Here is a 17,815-nt window from a genome sequence, read left to right as displayed (position 1 = left end):
AGTTACAGGTAGTTCCATCCCCTTCATTTTCCAGATGAGGAAACTGAGGCCCAGACAGAGTCCAAAGAAAAAATTGCATTGAAATATAGTTATCAGTTTTTTTTAAAACGGTCATAGGCCCTGACTTAGAACTCCCCCTGCCCCCTTTTCAGGATTCAGTTGGTTTGGTTTGGTTTGGTTTGTTTAAAACATAAAAAAATCATAAGACATATATGAAATATTTTACTTTCTTTTCTTCTGAATCTTTCTACAACAAACCTTTCCATCTTTATGTGTGCTCTTCTCTGCAACAGGATAATCAAGAATCACAATTTAATTAGCTACTAAAATAGATTCCACAGAACTTTGGTAGTCAAAGTGAGCTTAGAGATCTAGTCCAACTTCTTTATATTATAAATGAGGAAACTGAGTCTAAGTCCTAGAAAAGTATACTATGAAGTCATTTGGAGAAGAGCTTAGCCTAGGACTCAGGAGTACTGACTCTCAAGCTAAGGGTTTTTCTGATATGAGGTCCCTTGTCCCATATGATAAGCTAGATACATTGGTTCTCAACGTGGGTGATACTGCCCTCTTAAGGGCACTGGAATGATTGGGGGGGGGGCAGCAGTAGCCTTGGGTGCATGGGGGGGCATTGAATAAAAATAAGAGGGTGGTGGAACTATAAGGAAAGAAGAGAAAATAAGAAAATTTTGAAAAACCATTCATACATATTTCATCTGTTGTATAACAGAGTTAAAGTCATAGTGATTACATTATTTTCCAAATAAACACACAAAATTTAAGTTATAACCAATCAGTGGTCAAGTCCACCAAGAGGTCTTAGCAGGCAAATGTTGACAGGTGAGTATGTTGTGCATTGTCATGGAGTCCAACTTGCATCAGCAGGAATATGTACATGTAATGACTTGTTTATAATACAGTACTATACAGTTACATGATGCAATATGGCACTACCAAAATTTCAATGCAGGGAAAAACACAAATTTAAAATAAATTATTAAATTTAAGATACATTTTTTTAAAAAATCATATTTTTAAATGATGCAAATATTAAAAAAAAATCAAAGAGTTAAAGAAAGTAGATTTCCAGGGGCCGCTGAGTAATTTTTATTATTTTTTTTTGAAATGGGGGCTGTAGGCCAACTAAGTTTGGGAACCTTTCAGCTAGAAGATCTGTATAATTTGGACATAATTCTTCCATATTTCCATAAACATCCCAGGATCACCTGGAAATTTTTGTTACCCTCCAACCCCTGCCCTTTTGTCCTAACTCCACATCTTACACATCTGAAAAACAGAAGACGGAGACTACACAGTAAGTCACATGTTGCCACATTAAGAAAGTCCAGCAAAAAAAGATAGAAAGAGAAGTTCCATTTGAAATAATTGCAGACAATATAAAATATTTAGGAGTCTACCTGTCAAGCTAAAACTAGGAACTATGTGAACACTATTACAAAACATTTTTCACACAAATAAAGACAGATCTAACAACTGGAGAAATAGTAATTGCTCATGGGCAGGCTGAAATAATAAAATAAAAAAGGTAATTCTCTCTATTCAGTGCCATAACAAACTACCAAAAATTATGTTCTAGAGGTAGAAAAAATAATAACAAAATTTATTTGGAAGAAAGAAGTCAAGACTACCAAAGAACTCAAAAAAAATGTGAAGGAAGGCAGACTACCAGTGCCAGAATTTAAACTATATTACAAAGCAATAGTCACGAATACAATCTGGTACTGTCTAAGAAATAGAGTGGTGGATCACTGGAATAGATTAGGTACACAATTGTTGTCCTTTGTGCTCAACGGGGACAAAAATGGCATTCCTATATTGGGGACAAGGTACAGCATGTCTGACTGTGGCTGGTAAGACAAATATGAGATCAGAAGACTTTCCCACAGGTCAGGAACAAATAGTCCATATGAACTGAACATTAGGAGTGGAGAAGTCTCTAAATTGGCACATCTCATGTTTCTTTTGAGCTGCTGCAATTCTGCTTTGCTCGTGGAACACAGGACCATCTTTAATGTGAGCGAGTCTCACTGGGTTGTTTTGTGCTAGTGTCTCCCATGTCTCACAATACACGGTAATAAATGATTATAGTAATCTAGTGTTAGATAAACTGAAAGATCCAAACTTTTGGGACAAAAATGCACTATTTGACAAAAATTACTGCTCAAACTGGAAAGCATTTTGGCAGAAACAAGTGAAAGAACCAAGCCAACTCCATTTTATATAGTTGCCAACATTTTGTGCAGTTGCTTAGAACTAAGTTTCACTTTCCTTAGTTAAGCTTAGTTTTCCTTTAACTCACATAATTTTGGGGAAGGTATTTATTATTGTGCCACCGACTGTTCTGCAGAATTCACGCGGATGCAACAAATCACACTCCCCAACCTCTGGAAAGCACCTAAGTCCCTAAAAATAATATTGCTAAAAATAGAAACATGCACTTTAATATAAAGACTCCTAAGTCTCTCTTCTGGTTCTTGCGTTTGAGGACAGGGTACTGGACCCAATTTCTTCTGCGATTGCATGCATTGATAATAAATTGTATAGCTTGGACTTTGCTTCCTCAGTTATTATAAAATTATTCACCACATTTTTGGTGAAGCCAGAAAGGAGGTCAAACCATATGGGGATAGACTCTCCAAAGAACTCCTTAGAGAACTCTGAGTGATTTTCTCATTGAAGAAATTCCCAGGCGAATTCTACCCCAGAGGTTGGACTCCCCCACGATCTCAATTCCTGAGCTAAAGTAAGCTTCCCCACTGTGGAGGAAGTCCCATTAAGGGAATAATGGGATCCAGTAATAGCATTCTTAAGGGAAATACTTCTTATAGCATGGGACCAGGGGAAGCTTCTGGTTGAGCCAAGAATGACCAAAAAGCATGCTACTAAATTATTTGAAATTTGCTCAAAAACTCTAAGAGATTAAGCTGATAATTTGTTTTGGCCTCAATTGTGGTTGTGTTTGTCCTTCATTCTCAAAGAGGACCATGACATCAGGGAAATGATGAGATGACTTGCAGTTGACTTTGATTTGAGTGAGGGAGGGCTGTGCAAGGTCACCAGCCTCACTTTCTTCTCCAGAGCCATCTAGGTCCAGCGACCTGATATTCACCTCAATTAGGTACCTTTGAGTATTGTAAATTAAAAGTTCTAAGCCTAGCCCTAGGAAATAAGCATCCAAGCTAGATGTGAATCTGGTTCTGTTGTGCCACCCTTTCTGATGACATTTGCCTGACATAGCTATGGGCATCTTCTCTCTGTTCTGTCTTGCCTCCTCCCTACCCCAATACTTTGAAACTGCTTTCTATTAGTCCTTCTTTGCAGCTGCTGACTACTCCTCTTGCTATTAGCTCCTCTTCTCCACTCTCTGAGCCCTGATCTCAACCTGAATTAACCAGAGATTTAATTTCTCTTGAACAAGAGGGATCCACAACTAGTATTTTCTCTCTTCGAAAAAGACTTAGAGAGGCTGCATGAAAACAGCATCTTACTGGAGCTCTCTCACAAGGTCTGTCAGATTCCTATAAAAAAGTGAATTTGAGCAGATTTGAGAGAGTTAGAAACCTCAAGCAGTTTGTGTGGTCCAAATTTCCAAGCCGGGAGAGTCTGAAAGGCCGAAGGCAGGAATCTGTAGGCTTGGAGAGTGCTCGGTGTGCGGAGCTGCTCCAGACCAAAGCAGAAGCAGCCAGCTGGGAAATCCACGTGGGAGACAGGCTGGGAGAAAGCCAGTGGAGATCCCCAGGCCTCCCAACACAGGATGGCAGTCTGTGGAAGGACGAGAGGCAGCGCAATGCCACCGGCCGGAAACACCGACCCCGGGGCCTGCAGCCCAAAGGAATGAAACACGGATTCTTGAACTTCTGGGAGACATAATGGCCAGGTAAATGGCTCTAATCCCTGCCCTCCTCACCCAGAGAATTCCTCAGAAAAAAAAGAATGCTGCAACAGAGGAGAAAGAAGTGGGGCTTCAGTGGTCAAATAGTAGAAGCTCATTAGGCCCAGAGGGGCAGAGTTGGCAAGGGTCAACACCAGGAGGCCAGACATAATCTTGCTCCCCCAGGGGAAGTGCCAGACATCAGCTCAAACAACAAACAGCTGAGACCTTTGCTGAAGAGCAACAGTGTTGGAGAGCACCCAAAGGGAGTGAGACATCAGGGAGTCAGACCCCTCCCCCACACTTCAGGAAACTGAAGGCTATAATTCTAGACTCACAATCCCCAGAATAAGAAAGCTGGGACAGAGAGCCCTGAGCCCCAAAGGCAGAAATTTGTTGTAAAGCCAGGAAAAGGCAAACCAGCATGAAGAACACAAAAAAACCGAGGACAATAGATTCTTTTTATGGAGACAGGTAGGATCAAAATACCAATATGGAAAAAGACAGCAATGACACTGTAGATACATCGGATACCTCAAAAGGTAATGTGAACTGGTCTCCAACCCAAAAAGCACTGCTGGAAGAGCTAAAGGAGGATTTTAAAAACCAAATTAGGGAGCTAAAAGAAAATATGGAAAAAAAGATTGGCGAAATGGCTATGGAGATTCAGAATCTAGAGAGAGAAAATGACACTCTGAGAGGCAAAATCAACCAACTGGAAAAGGAGACTCAAAAGCAAAATGAAAACACTAACTCATTAAAAATTAGAGTTGAGCAAGTGGAAGCTAATGAATCTATGAGGCACCAAGAAGTAGTAAAACAAAATGTAAAGAATGAAAAAATAGGAAAAAAAATGTGAAATATCTGACTGGGAAAACAACTGACCTGGAAAATAGATCCAGGAGAGACAATTGAAGAGTTATTGGTCTACCAGAAATCCATGATGAAAAAAAAGAGCCTTGACAGTATCTTCGAAGAAATTATCAAAGACAACTGCCCAGAGGTCCTAGAACCAGAGGGCAAAATAGTCATTGAAAGACTTCACCGATCACCTCCTGAAAGAGATCCCAAACTGAAAACACCAAGAAATATTATAGCCAAATTTCAGAATTATAAACTCAAGGAGAAAATACTGCAAGCAGCCAAAAAGAAGCAATTCAAATATCGTGGAACTACAGTCAGGATCACGCAGGATCTCTCAGCTTCCACATTAAAAGACAGGAGAAATTGGAATATGATATTCTGAAGGGCAAAGGAGCTGGGACTACAACCAAGGATCAACTACCCAGCAAAACTAAGCATAATTTTTCAGGCAAGGAGATGGACCTTCAGTGAAATAAGGGAATTCCAGACCTTCCTGATGAAAAGGCCAGAACTCAATGGAAAATTTGATCTCCAAATACGAAACTCAAGAGAGACATAAAAAGTAACCAGGGGGAAAAATCCCCACAAACCTTATTAACCAATAAGGGCAGGTTGTTTGCATCTTTATGTGGGATTATATCATCTTATGTATGTTTTATATATATACATATATACGTCAGTCTTGAGAATGGTACAGCTATTACAACAATTGAAAGGGATACACATAGATTGTGAATGCCTGTATAAATTAACTGATGTAAAGATAAAAAACATAAGTAAGAGTACATGGGGAGGGCTATGAGAGATGAGGTAAGGAGGTAGTAGAAAAGGGTAAATTACACCAAATGAAGAGGCACAAAAACATATTATAGTAGAGGGAAAGAAGGGAGGGAGACGAGCAGTATTTGAGCTTCACTTTCATCCGATCTGGTTCAAGAAGGGAATAACATACCCTGATAAGATTAGAAATCTGACTTGATCTATAGGAAGTAGGAGAGGAAGGCAGAAAAAAAAGGGAGGGGGGTGGTCAGAAGGGAGGGGAGAAGTAGCAAATGGGAAAAGGTAAGATAAGGGAGGGGAATAAGGAGGGAGGGTAAACTGAGGAAGGCAGAGGTCAAAAGCAAAACTTTGTTGAGGAGGAGAAGGGGAAAGGGAGAAATAAAAGCATAAACAGGGGGAATTAGGATGGAGAAAAAGACACAGATAGAAATCATAACTCTGAATGTGAATGGAATGAACTCTCTCATAAAACAGAAGCGGATAGCAGAATGGATTAAAAACCATAATCCTACAATATGCTGTTTACAAGAAACACATTTGAAACAGGGGGATACACACAGGGTAAAGGTAAAAGGCTGGAATAAAATGTATTGCGCCTCAGCTAAAGTAAAAAAAGCAGGTGTAGCAATCCTAATCTCAGACAAAGCAAAAGTAAAGATAGATTTAATTAAAAGAGATAAGGAAGGACATTATATCCTGCTAAAAGGCACCATAAACAATGAAGCAATATCATTGTTTAACATATATGCACCAAGTGGTAAGGCATACCAATTCTTAGAGGAAAGGTTAAGGGAGTTACAGGAAGAAATAGACAGCAAAACTATAATATTGGGAGACCTCAACCTCCCCCTTTCTGAACTTGATAAATCTAACCTCAAAATAAACAAGAAAGAAGTTAAGGAGGTAAACAGAATTTTAGAAAAGGCACATATGATAGACCTCTGGAGAAAACTGAATGAGGATAAAAAGGAACATACTTTCTTCTCAGCGGTACATGGCACGTACTCAAAAATTGACCATGTACTAGGGCATAAAAACCTCACAATCCAGTGCAGAAAGGAAGAAGTAGTCAAAGCACACTTTTCAGAACATGATGCAATAAGAATTATCTGTAACAAAGAAACATGGAAAAATAAACTAAAAATTAATTGGAAACTAAATAATCTAATTCTAAAGAATGAGTGGGCCAAAGAACAAATCAGAGAAACAATTAATAACTTCATTGAAGAGAATGACAATAATGAAACAACATACCAAAACCTATGGGATGCAGCAAAAGCAGTTCTTAGGGGAAGTTTTATATCCCTAAATGTTTACATGAATAAAATAGGGAAAAAAGAGATCAATGATCTAGGCATACAGCTGAAAGAGCTAGAAAAAGAGCAAATTGAAAATCCCCAAATAAATACCAAATTAGAAATACTGAAAATCAAAGGAGAGATTAATAAAATTGAAACCAAGAAAACTATTGAATTAATAAATAAAACAAAGAGCTGGTTTTATGAAAAAAACCAATAAAATTGATAAATCTTTGGTCAATTTGATTAAAAAAAGAAAGAAGAAAATCAAATTACCTTTTCAAAAATGAAAAGGGTGAGTTCACCTCTAATGAAGAGGAAATCAAAACAATAATTAGGAATTATTTTGCCCAATTGTATGCCCATAAATTTGACAACCTTAAAGATATGGATGAATATCTACAAAAACATAAACTGCCCAGGTTAACAGAAAAGGAAGTAAAATTTCTAAATAACCCCATATCAGAAAAAGAAATTGAGCATGCCATCAATGAACTCCCTAGGAAAAAATCTCCAGGGCCAGATGGTTTTACATGTGAATTCTGTCAAACATTTAAGGAACAACTAATTCCAATACTTTGCAGACTATTTGGGAAAATAGGTGAAGAAGGAGTCCTACCAAATTCTTTTTATGACACAAATATGGTACTAATACCCAAACCAGGTAGAGTCAAAACAGAGAAAGAAAATTATAGGCCAATTTCCCTAATGAATATTGATGCAAAAATTTTAAATAAAATATTAGCAAAAAGATTGCAGCAACTTATCATGAGAATAATACACTATGACCAGGTAGGATTTATTCCAGGAATGCAAGGCTGGTTCAATATTAGGAAAACTATTAGCATAATTGACCATATCAACAACAAAACTAGCAGAAACCATATGATGATCTCAATAGATGCAGAAAAAGCCTTTGACAAAATACAACACCCATTCCTATTAAAAAACACTAGAAAGCATAGGAATAAATGGAACCTTCCTTAAAATTATAAATAGCATCTACCTAAAACCATCAACAAGCATTATTTGTAATGGGGATAAGCTAGATGCATTCCCAATAAGATCAGGAGTGAAACAAGGATGTCCATTATCACCCCTACTATTCAATTTGGTACTAGAAATGTTAGCTGTAGCAATAAGAGAAGAAAAAGAAATTGAAGGAATTAGAATAGGAAAAGAAGAAACTAAATTATCACTTTTTGCAGATGATATGATGATTTATTTAGAGAATCCTAGAGAATCAAGTAAAAAACTACTTGAAATAATAAACAACTTTAGCAAAGTTGCAGGATATAAAATAAACCCACATAAATCCTCAGCATTCCTTTACATTACTGACAAAGCCCAATAGCAAGAGATAGAAAGAGAAATTCCATTCAAAGTTAATGAAGACACTATAAAATATTTGGGAGTCTATTTGCCAAGGCAAACCCAGGGCCTATATGAACATAACTATGAAACACTTTTCACGGGAATAAAGTCAGATCTAAATAAATGGAAAAATATCAGTTGCTCATGGTTAGGCCGAGCTAATGTAATAAAAATGACAATTTTACCTAAATTAATCTATCTATTCAGTGCCATGCCAATCGAACTACCAAAAAATTATTTTTCTGAGCTGGACAAAATAATAACAAAATTCATCTGGAAAAACAAGAGGTCTAGAATATCTAGGGTATTAATGAAAAAAAATGCTAGAGAAGGTGGCCTAGCCATGCCAGATATTAAACTGTACTACAGAGCAGCAATCATCAAAACTACCTGGTACTGGCTAAGAAACAGAAATGTGGATCAGTGGAATAGGATAGGAATACAAGATGGAGAAGTCAACAACAATCTACAGCATCAGACCATCATCCTTGCCCCTGCACAGCTTTATCAGGAACTCAAAAATCACATGATTATTTTTATTGCCACAAGAAGGGCCGAATTGCCAAACAACATAGGAAGAAAAAATGGGACCTTAGGAGTAAAACTAATAGGGAACCTAGAAATACCCAGGGGAATTCTACTGCATGAAGGTATGTGTGAGGAGTAGAGGCTGTGGATTTTAGAGAGGACTCTTTTGTTTTCCCTGATCCTGATGTCCCTACCCCAGACATCTTGCCTCTCCCCACAGCAGTGAACCCAATGTCAGCCTTGAAGTTGGTATTACAACCTATAATTGCTTACTAGATACTGGGGCTTCTGATTTGTTTTTAATGAGCATAGCAGACTTTAACTGTATTGAGTGTCTGAATATTGTAGGGCTCTCAGGAAAACCTCAAATTCTTCTGAAATTGTCTCATCACATGCTATCTATTGTTCCCTTATCTGTTGAAAAATTCTTCCTCCTCATGCCCAAATCCCCTGTAAATCTGTTGAGTCAAGCTCTCCTCTGTAAACTTAGGGCTAACATTTCCTGTCCTCCCAATGGATCACTGTCTTTGTGACTCTCTGAAGTCTCCCTCTCTTTGTTCCCTGTACTGACTCAGAATGCCAGAGAGACCCCTGATGATAGTCTGGGGATTCCATTTTATATCTCTGATTCTCTATGGGTAACTTAATCCTCAAATGTAGCATTGTTAAATCTGCTGTCCCTGCCTCCATCAAGACCAAGGGAGATCCCCTACCATCCATTCCTCAATATCTTTTGTCAATGGAGGCCATAAAACACATCAAAGGTGTTACTCCCATTATTGACTCATTGAGGGATCAAGGTATTGTTCTCTGTAAATCCACTTGTTGCACTCCTATTCTCCCTTGTTAGAAACCCAAACCAGATCCAGATGACACACTTGTTTACTATGTTGTAAAAAGATTCGCACATTATTAATGCTTATGTAATACCCCGGCACCCAGTGGTCCCCAACCCTGCTACCATCATTTCCTCAAATTCCTGTAAGCCTACCTGTTTTACTGCGATAGATCTTTCCTCAGCTTTTTTTTTTCTTTAGCATTCTCATTGACCCAGATGCTCAGTACCTATTTGCCTTTACCTGGAAGAACACGCAGTGGACATGGACTCATTTACCCCCAAGGATATATAGAAAGCCCTACTCTGTTTTCTCAATTCCTACAACAAGATCTAGCCCCCATCTCTATAATCAATTTCTTTAATCCAATATATTGATGACCTCCTACTGACAGCATTCAGTGTTGAGGTTTGTCAGGATGACAGCTTTCACCATTACTCCATCAAAGGTGCCACAAAGTCTCTAAATCAAAAGTTCAATGGGGCTTCCTACAGATAGAGTAACTTGGTTTTATTTCATCTGTAATTACCAGTTCTGTTTCACTTAAGCACATGCAGACCTTACAGAAGCTGTCTATATCCACAAACAATAGACAGCCCCACGCTATCCTTGAAGAAGTTGGATATTGTCAACAGCGGAGTACTTCCTTTGGTGCAATCTATAAAAGAATAAAATAATTTAAAAAAATACATTTCCCACAGGAGAGCCACCTTGTATTGACGTACCTTCCATAGTCAAAAGGATGTAAATCTTATCTCCTTTGATAAAATCTCTGCTTTGAATCCTTTTGTGGGTTATGTAGTTTCTGCTTCCAAGTGCCTGACCTCTACTATATGATGTTCCATTAGGGAAAGTTGCCGTCACTCCTACTTTGGAGGGTTTATCCCAAACAAAGGTTTTACTATCATCTGAAAAAGCAATTCATATTTATGGGTCATGTCCAGTAATATTAGGTTTTTGTGAGGTTGGAAAAAACAAACATTATGCTGCCGGTTGCAGCATAAAATTAAGAAGATTAAGCAACTAAATGGTGCTTCTGGCCTATAATACTTTCTCTGCCAGATCTATGGAACTTATTACTGCATACTTGATAATAGAGACAGAGGCCTGCTGGAAAGGTGCAAAAAATCCTATCCCAAAATATTTGTTCTATTGACCTGCTGTAATTCCCACCATTGGAACAACTTTTTAGGGACTTTTCAAGACATGCTCATTTTAAAGGGGTTAAGAATACATGGTACCTGGATGGGGCAACAAATTAATACAGTTTAATTTAACGTACTGAGTTAAATTAGATTAGTTGATTTTCACCCTTTGGGGAACAAAGTGCATCATGCCTTTGAGGCCTGGAAATTGGGGACGCAAGCCACCAAGCGTGATTATAGAGAGAAAGGAAGGAGAGATTCAGAAAATGAACTCTGTTTAACTTCACAGTTCTGCTTGTGCTAGCTCTGAGCTCCATCTTTCCCAAGATACATTCAAAAATGAAAAACACAGGACCCAGTGACTCCTAAGAAGTTTCCTGATGAGAAGAGTCTATTTCCTATTTATGTTCCTGTTTATGAGCCAACAGAGGGAATTTCTAAAATACACTCTGATGCTCAAAAGGGAGTTAACTGTTTGACTTATGTTCTGGCTAGATCTTTTATCAAGCTGAACCAGGACCCCATCAATTCCTATAGAATGGAATGCTTGTGCTGTTGTACAGTATTGGATCAGAGGCTCCTATATTTAGAACCAGAAGGGACCTTAGAGAAGCTGCATTCCAACCCCATTGTTGTAAGAATGAAGACACTTGGGCCAAGGGGGTAACATAATTTACCCAGGATTATACATGAAGAGCTATTTCCATTATGCCATACATTCTGACTCCAATATTACATGTTATACTTCCTTAGCACCAATCAAATTGGGTTGAGGAAATGGTAGAGGAATCAGTACCGACTCCATGAAAGACCACTATTTCCCTTCTCCATGATTCTAAAGATGGAGCATTCTGCTTACATTGCCAACTCAGTCTGTCATGTTGATCTTGACATGTACTTGAAATCTTGTGCTCAGTAGCATTGGATCATGGGAGGAGTATGGGGGAGGCACTGTTGTCTGGTAGAATGTGACAACTCAACATCTCTGGGCCATTCTTCATTGTCATTTGGGGAAGGATGATTGCAAAAAAAATGATTTTAGAACATCATTTGCTGAGGGGACCTGAGCCATGCTCACTTTACTCCTGTCTCGACTCTCTTTCCAAACCTCTCTAGCTCTTCCACAGCCGTCTTGTCTGCCTGGTAACCTTCCTTCCCCCCACCCCACACTCTAGTTCCCTTTTCAGTGTTCTCATTCCCCAATAGAATGGAAGCTCTTGGCAGTAAGGACACTTTTGTTTGCTTATATTTGTATCCCTACCTCTTAGCACAATACTGGCCATGAAATAAGTGCTTATGTGCTCTACCTGTTTATACAACTAGCTAGTTATCTGTTTGTCTCTTCGTCCCTGTCTGTCTCTCTATCTACCTATTTATGGTGAGGGAGACTTCTGCATGTGGTTTCTGTGCATTTATAGCCTTCTAAGATTTCCATATTTCTTACTTTCTCTGGCACAGAAGTCCAGCCTTTCACACTAAATTCAAAATTCAAGTTCACAAGAAGTGTTTGAGAAACACTATGCTTTTCTCTTTAGCAATGTCCCACAGGGCACAATAAAAATAATAAAGTCAGAAATTCATTCTGTAATTAATTTTGTCCTTTTCAAGGACTAGAAAAGAGGCACGATGGTCACAGCATGGTCAAACCACGGATCAATTCTTAAGAACTTTTCAATGAGTAATTATAATTTATTCCTCTCTTCCAATGTCATTGTTTCACATATTGAGCTTGCTTAAGCTGATTCATTCATTCGTTCGTTCACTCAATAATCATTTATTAAGCAGTCTGTTCTATTCAAGAACTGAATTACACTGCTGTCATATCCTCCATTTTATTCTAATGGAACCATGGTCATTGAGTAACACCAAGGGTAACCAGGAAAGTGAAGTGACCATGGGAAGGGTTGTTCATAAAGCAAAGGCTGAAAATAAATGGGGGTTGTCTTTTGAATCAGTCCATACTTTTAATGTGGCCGACCTTCTCATTCCAAGTTTCTCTGTTGGAGCTTTTCCTGCCCACTGTTCTTGACACTCGCCTCACCATAACCACTGCAATAACCCTCACAATCTCTTGTTACAAAGATCCTTGAATCTTGTAACAGACTCATTGGTGTCCACTACTATATGATTAGCAATCAAGTGTATTTTTTCACCTCATCAACCATTTTTCTTTTCTCTTCTTTCTCTCCAGCTTTCCAGTAAAATGAATACATTGTGTCAGCAATAAAGAAAAAAAATTCACAAACCAAGTTTTTTAAATGGATCTGTAGTCAGACTCCTTTCATGAGACATGCTCTGACGAATATCAGGATTTTGATCAAGTAGTGTCATTGTGACTTGTTGCCATGGACATGGCCACTGTAGTTTTTCATCATTGGCTCCAGAGATCAGGGAGAAAAATATCCCTATATAACTATGGAGATGCAACTGGATTTGAAAGGCATAGCCTGTAGGAGAATAAAATGGAGGGCTAAAAAAGATTCCCTTTGAATTAATGAATTGTGTGAAATTACTTATCTCCCAAATGTGATGAGGACAGCGTGTTTCTGAAAGGTTGATGTCATCAATGGAGAAACCACCAGCTGATGTGCCAACACCTCGAGTTCCTTCAAATACCACCCTGAATTTGGTGGTACCTGTCAATGGTACATAATGGAGTTGCCAGGTCCCAATGGGTGCATCTGTAGTAGAAGAGAAATTGTGGCTTTTCAAAGTCAGTCAATAACTAACTCAATTACTAATGAACAAGAAAAGTTCCTAGCTTTTAAGACTAAATGGTAGTTTACATACCAATAGTGTTCTATGTCATGGTTTTGTCCAGTCTCCAATTCAAACATTTTACTTCCCAATACTTATGTCAGGTCACATGACCTGATAGAATGCTTGAACACATTTCTAGTAATCTATGAAGTTACATAAACATTTCCAGGATTATAGGGCTAAATAAGAAGTCATGTTCAGCTATCAAGTTTTACCTCTATCCTGCTCACAAGAACGTAAGAAGGAAGGCTCATAATAGCTAGAATTTACATAGTGCTTTAAAGTTTGAAAAGCACTTTATAAATAGTTCACTTAATCTTCACAGCAATCCTGGGAGGTAGGTGCCCTTATTGTTTCCATTCAGATATACAGAGGTTAAATGACTTGTCCAGGGTCACACGGCTGGCAAACATCTGAGACTGGATTTGAACTTGTCTTTAAGTTATAACACCAAGTCAGATCAATGGCCTTCTAGCCCTGCACTTACCTCTGTCTGATAGTCATGTTAAAGATTGTTTTGAAGGAGAGTGCCCTATTGGAGTCATAGATTTAGAGCTAGAAGGGACTGTACAAGCAGCTCAGACATTTTATAGATGAGAAAGCTAAGATTCACAGGGGTTAGGAGGCTTTCCTTTACTATCAGGGTGAAAGTGGTAGTGTCATGATTTGAACCCAGATCCTTGGATCCCTAATCCATCATACTTACCGTTACACCTTCATGTTTATCTCCTGCAGAGTTGTTTTTAAAAATCTTCTGATGGGACCAGAATATTCCTGGCTCTTTTTTTATGGACCTATCATTTCCTGAACATTCCATGAGACTATTTATATTTTAGACCTGTTTAAGAACTCTAAGATCCTACTAACTCAAGATTCCTACAGATGTATGAGCTCCTTGGAAACGAAAATGACAAATATACTACCAGCTCCCCAGTGATGATGTACAGAATGTTATCAATCCTTGGAAAAACCCTTTCCTTGAATCTTACTGTAAAGGCAATCAGTGAATGGGAAGATCTTCCCCGCCCATTTGAGTGGGTTTTGGGGGGTGGGGGGCGGCGCTCTCAGGGTCCTGGGGGGAGTGGCTAGGACTGGAGCCAATGGAAGCCTGTGGTGGGAGGAGCTTGCTGAACAGTTGGAGCAGAGCGAAGAGGCAGTTGGTGAGGCAGTTGGAGAGAGCAATTAAGAGCTGAAGGAGAGAGGAAGCAGTCAGCTAGCTGGAACACAGCTTGGTAATTGTGGTGGAAGCAGCGGCAACCATGGCAGGTGCTACAAAAAGGCAGGACTGACCCTCATGGAGACCAGAGAGTGCTGAGCAGGGGCTTGAGGCCGGTGGGTAGTCTTCTTGCCGGAGGGCCCTGGCATTGGGGGGGAAGCACCAGTATGGCTTGGCTTGCTACCATAATGTTTTTCTGTGGCCTCCTGGTCACTATTGTGAGATGGGCATACTGGTCTTGGAAGGTTCTTGTGTGATATGGGAGACACTGGCACAGGACCGCTCGGCATGGTGTTTCCACATCAGAGAAGGCGCTATGCTCTGTGAGCAAAGCAGAATTGAAACTGCTCAAAGGACATGCAGGATGCTCAAGGTTAGAGTATCCACCTCAAATGTTCACATGGACTATTTGTGCCCGACCTGTGGTAGAGCATTTAGAGCTTGTATTGGTCTGATCAGCCACAGTTGAACACACTGAAACCTGACCCTAGCATAGTGATGTCATTTTGTTCTTCTTTGAGAATGAAGGACAACAACCACTATGGCCATCTTCTTTGGATACCACCACACACACCACACACACCACACCTCTTATCTCATTCCTTCCCACCACATCCACCAGAGCAGGAAGGAAGGATCATAAAAAGACTTCCCAGAAGTCTTTATGCAGTCAAGAACTGAACTGAGGAACTCGTGTCAAACAGTACACAGAAATGATCCCTATAGCAAGTAAGAGGAAGAGGCAGCATGGCATTATAGCTACAGAACCAGCCTTGGAGTCAGAAAGACCTAGTTTCCAGACCTACTTCCTAAACATACTGAGTATGTGGACTTGGAAGAGTCCTTTAACTTTCCAGTGTCCTGAGGCAGGCACCTCTCTAAGATTAGAATACCAGTTTAGTGGCTGATTTGGGTTGGTGAAGGTGGCAGGAGTGGGGTTCCTCATCAGAAATCCCCTACAAACAGGAACACTACAGGTCCAGACCAAAATAACATAGAGAGACATAACTGGCACTTGGCAAGATGCTTGTGTGACCCCTGTCTCAAAGGCCTTTGGACTTGGACCCTTTCTTGGTAAAGATGAAGCCATTTCCCTGAGTGAGCAGTTGGGTAGTATCGATGAGATGAAAGAGCTTTAATTCTCAGCCAGTTTACTTCAAGTCTCCGCTTTGGGTACTCTTCAAGCCAGAGTCCCTATTCAGAACTCTCCAACAGAGATTGTCCTAACATTGAGTTGGCTACAATCTTTAAGAAAGAAGATGGAAGAGGTCAACCCCACTTCAGGTTGCTGAAGGAAAAGATTCTGGGAGAACAAGAGAGGAGTGGGCAGTCTCTATCATGTCCCTATTTTCAGCTTGCTACTCCAGAGACTTTGGGAAGGTTTCACTTGGGTGAGATCCAGGATAATTTCTCAGGGGAACTGAGTTATCTCAAGTTCTAGAAAGTTTCCTTTAGCTTCTTGTTAATTGTAAGAAATGTAGGTCAAGTGTTGGTTTTCTGATCACAAACCTGAGCAAAGAAGAGCAAAGAAAAAATAAAAACAAAAGTCTTCTACCAGATGAATGCTACAGTCTACTGCAGCTGAGAATCCCCTGTGCCTCACAAATCATCAGAAGACCAAAGTGTTAGCATTGTAAAGGAGGAAAGCCCCTGATGAGTTCTATGAAGGGAAGCAAAGAGCTAAAGAAGTTTTGAGCCCAAAGACAACTTAATTCCCCAGGGTGAAATCTCATACCTTTCACTTTGTCCACCAGAGTAAGAGAGCCATTACCATGTTCTGAGGTATACTGTCTGATGTAGATCTTGAGGTGGTCATCTTTGTTACCGCTATTGTAGTAATAAAACTGCAAGCACTGAAACTCTCTCTTGGGGTGAAATATGCGGCTTTCCAGGATTGCCTTTTCCCCCTCGTTCATAGAGCTGCTGTTGAAGTATATAAAGAAACCGCAACCTGAAAGAAGACAAAGAAAAAGTTTGAGACCTAAAGGCCTTGACTCCAGGAGGGAAATTTCACAGGTAAGTGTACTTCATATTAATACATGAAGTCATCGTGAACTCAGATTTGTTTGTTTTCATATCCTACAACCTCAGCTATAGTCAGGACTTGGAAAATTATCTCATTGAGTTGATGCTCAATGAAATATTAGTCATTTGGCCACATGTGTTTAAACACATACATTTACAGTAGTAATATGTTCTGCTTTTAATAGTAACATGCCTAATTATATTTAGCAAGAGGGGAAACTGAGAGACAGGAAGTTTTTTTTCAAGTGCCAAACAATATTAGAAGCCAAGAATGTCATTTTAAATCCTGAAAAGAAAGCAAGGCAGAATGGGGAAGATTCAGGGATATGTTGGTAAGTATTTAACAACTGAGTGTCTTGGGAGAAAAACTTGCATATTTGACAAATGTTTAACTTTAATCTGCATTAACATTTGGCCATCATTTTTTAAAGTCTAGACATTCAACAACAAAAACAACATATCAACCCTGATTTGGAGTATTTGTTGATTTCTTGAAACCTAAATGCTTACACTGAAAATTTGGCTTCAGGTTAGAGCCCCTGCCAAATCTGCACACAGGCCCTCCCATTCCTTCTACAGCAGGAAAAGAGGTGTTCTGGGGAATATGCCTCTAAGGATACACCCATCAGAATATAAAAAAGAAAAAGGGGACTAAATAAAGAGAGGGTCTCATTACACTAGTTAACATGTAGTTTCCACAACTGCATGTACTAACGAGGGGTTAATTCAAACCAAGGCTTTGAATATCCTCTCAGGAAATGTAAATGCACTTCAGTTCTGAGGATTAAAGAAATAGTGATAGTGAAGAAAACAAGGCCTTTTGATAGTTTGCCCTGAATGGCACTCTTCCCGAATTCTTGTGCCTCACTAGCCAATCACGATGTTGAAAATAATAATAGCTAGCATTTATATTGTGCTTATTATGTGCTTTGCACTGGGATAAAAACTTAAAGAGTTATCTCATTGGGTCCTCACTGCAAAATTGGGAGTCAGGTGCTACTATTATCCCCAATTTACAATTGAGGAAACTGAGGCAAACAGAGATTAAATGACTTGCCTGGTGCCACAAAGACACAAAGTAAGTATCCAAGGCCACA

General features: G+C 39.3%; 1 protein-coding gene across 1 annotated transcript in view; it reads right to left on the bottom strand.

Annotated features, from left to right (window-relative positions):
* The window catches only part of LOC118836613 (meprin A subunit beta-like), a 129,644-nt gene that overhangs the window by 67,059 nt on the left and 44,770 nt on the right, over positions 1-17,815 (bottom strand). Inside the window, 3 exon segments of the mRNA XM_036743857.1 lie at positions 10,298-10,480; positions 12,964-13,398; positions 16,429-16,644. Of these exon segments, the coding sequence (XP_036599752.1) occupies positions 10,298-10,480; positions 12,964-13,398; positions 16,429-16,644 (834 nt within the window).

The sequence above is a fragment of the Trichosurus vulpecula genome, chromosome 1 (genome assembly GCF_011100635.1).
Source record: "Trichosurus vulpecula isolate mTriVul1 chromosome 1, mTriVul1.pri, whole genome shotgun sequence".
In the NCBI taxonomy this organism is placed as follows: domain Eukaryota; kingdom Metazoa; phylum Chordata; class Mammalia; order Diprotodontia; family Phalangeridae; genus Trichosurus; species Trichosurus vulpecula.
This window is presented reverse-complemented; position numbering and strand designations above follow the sequence as displayed.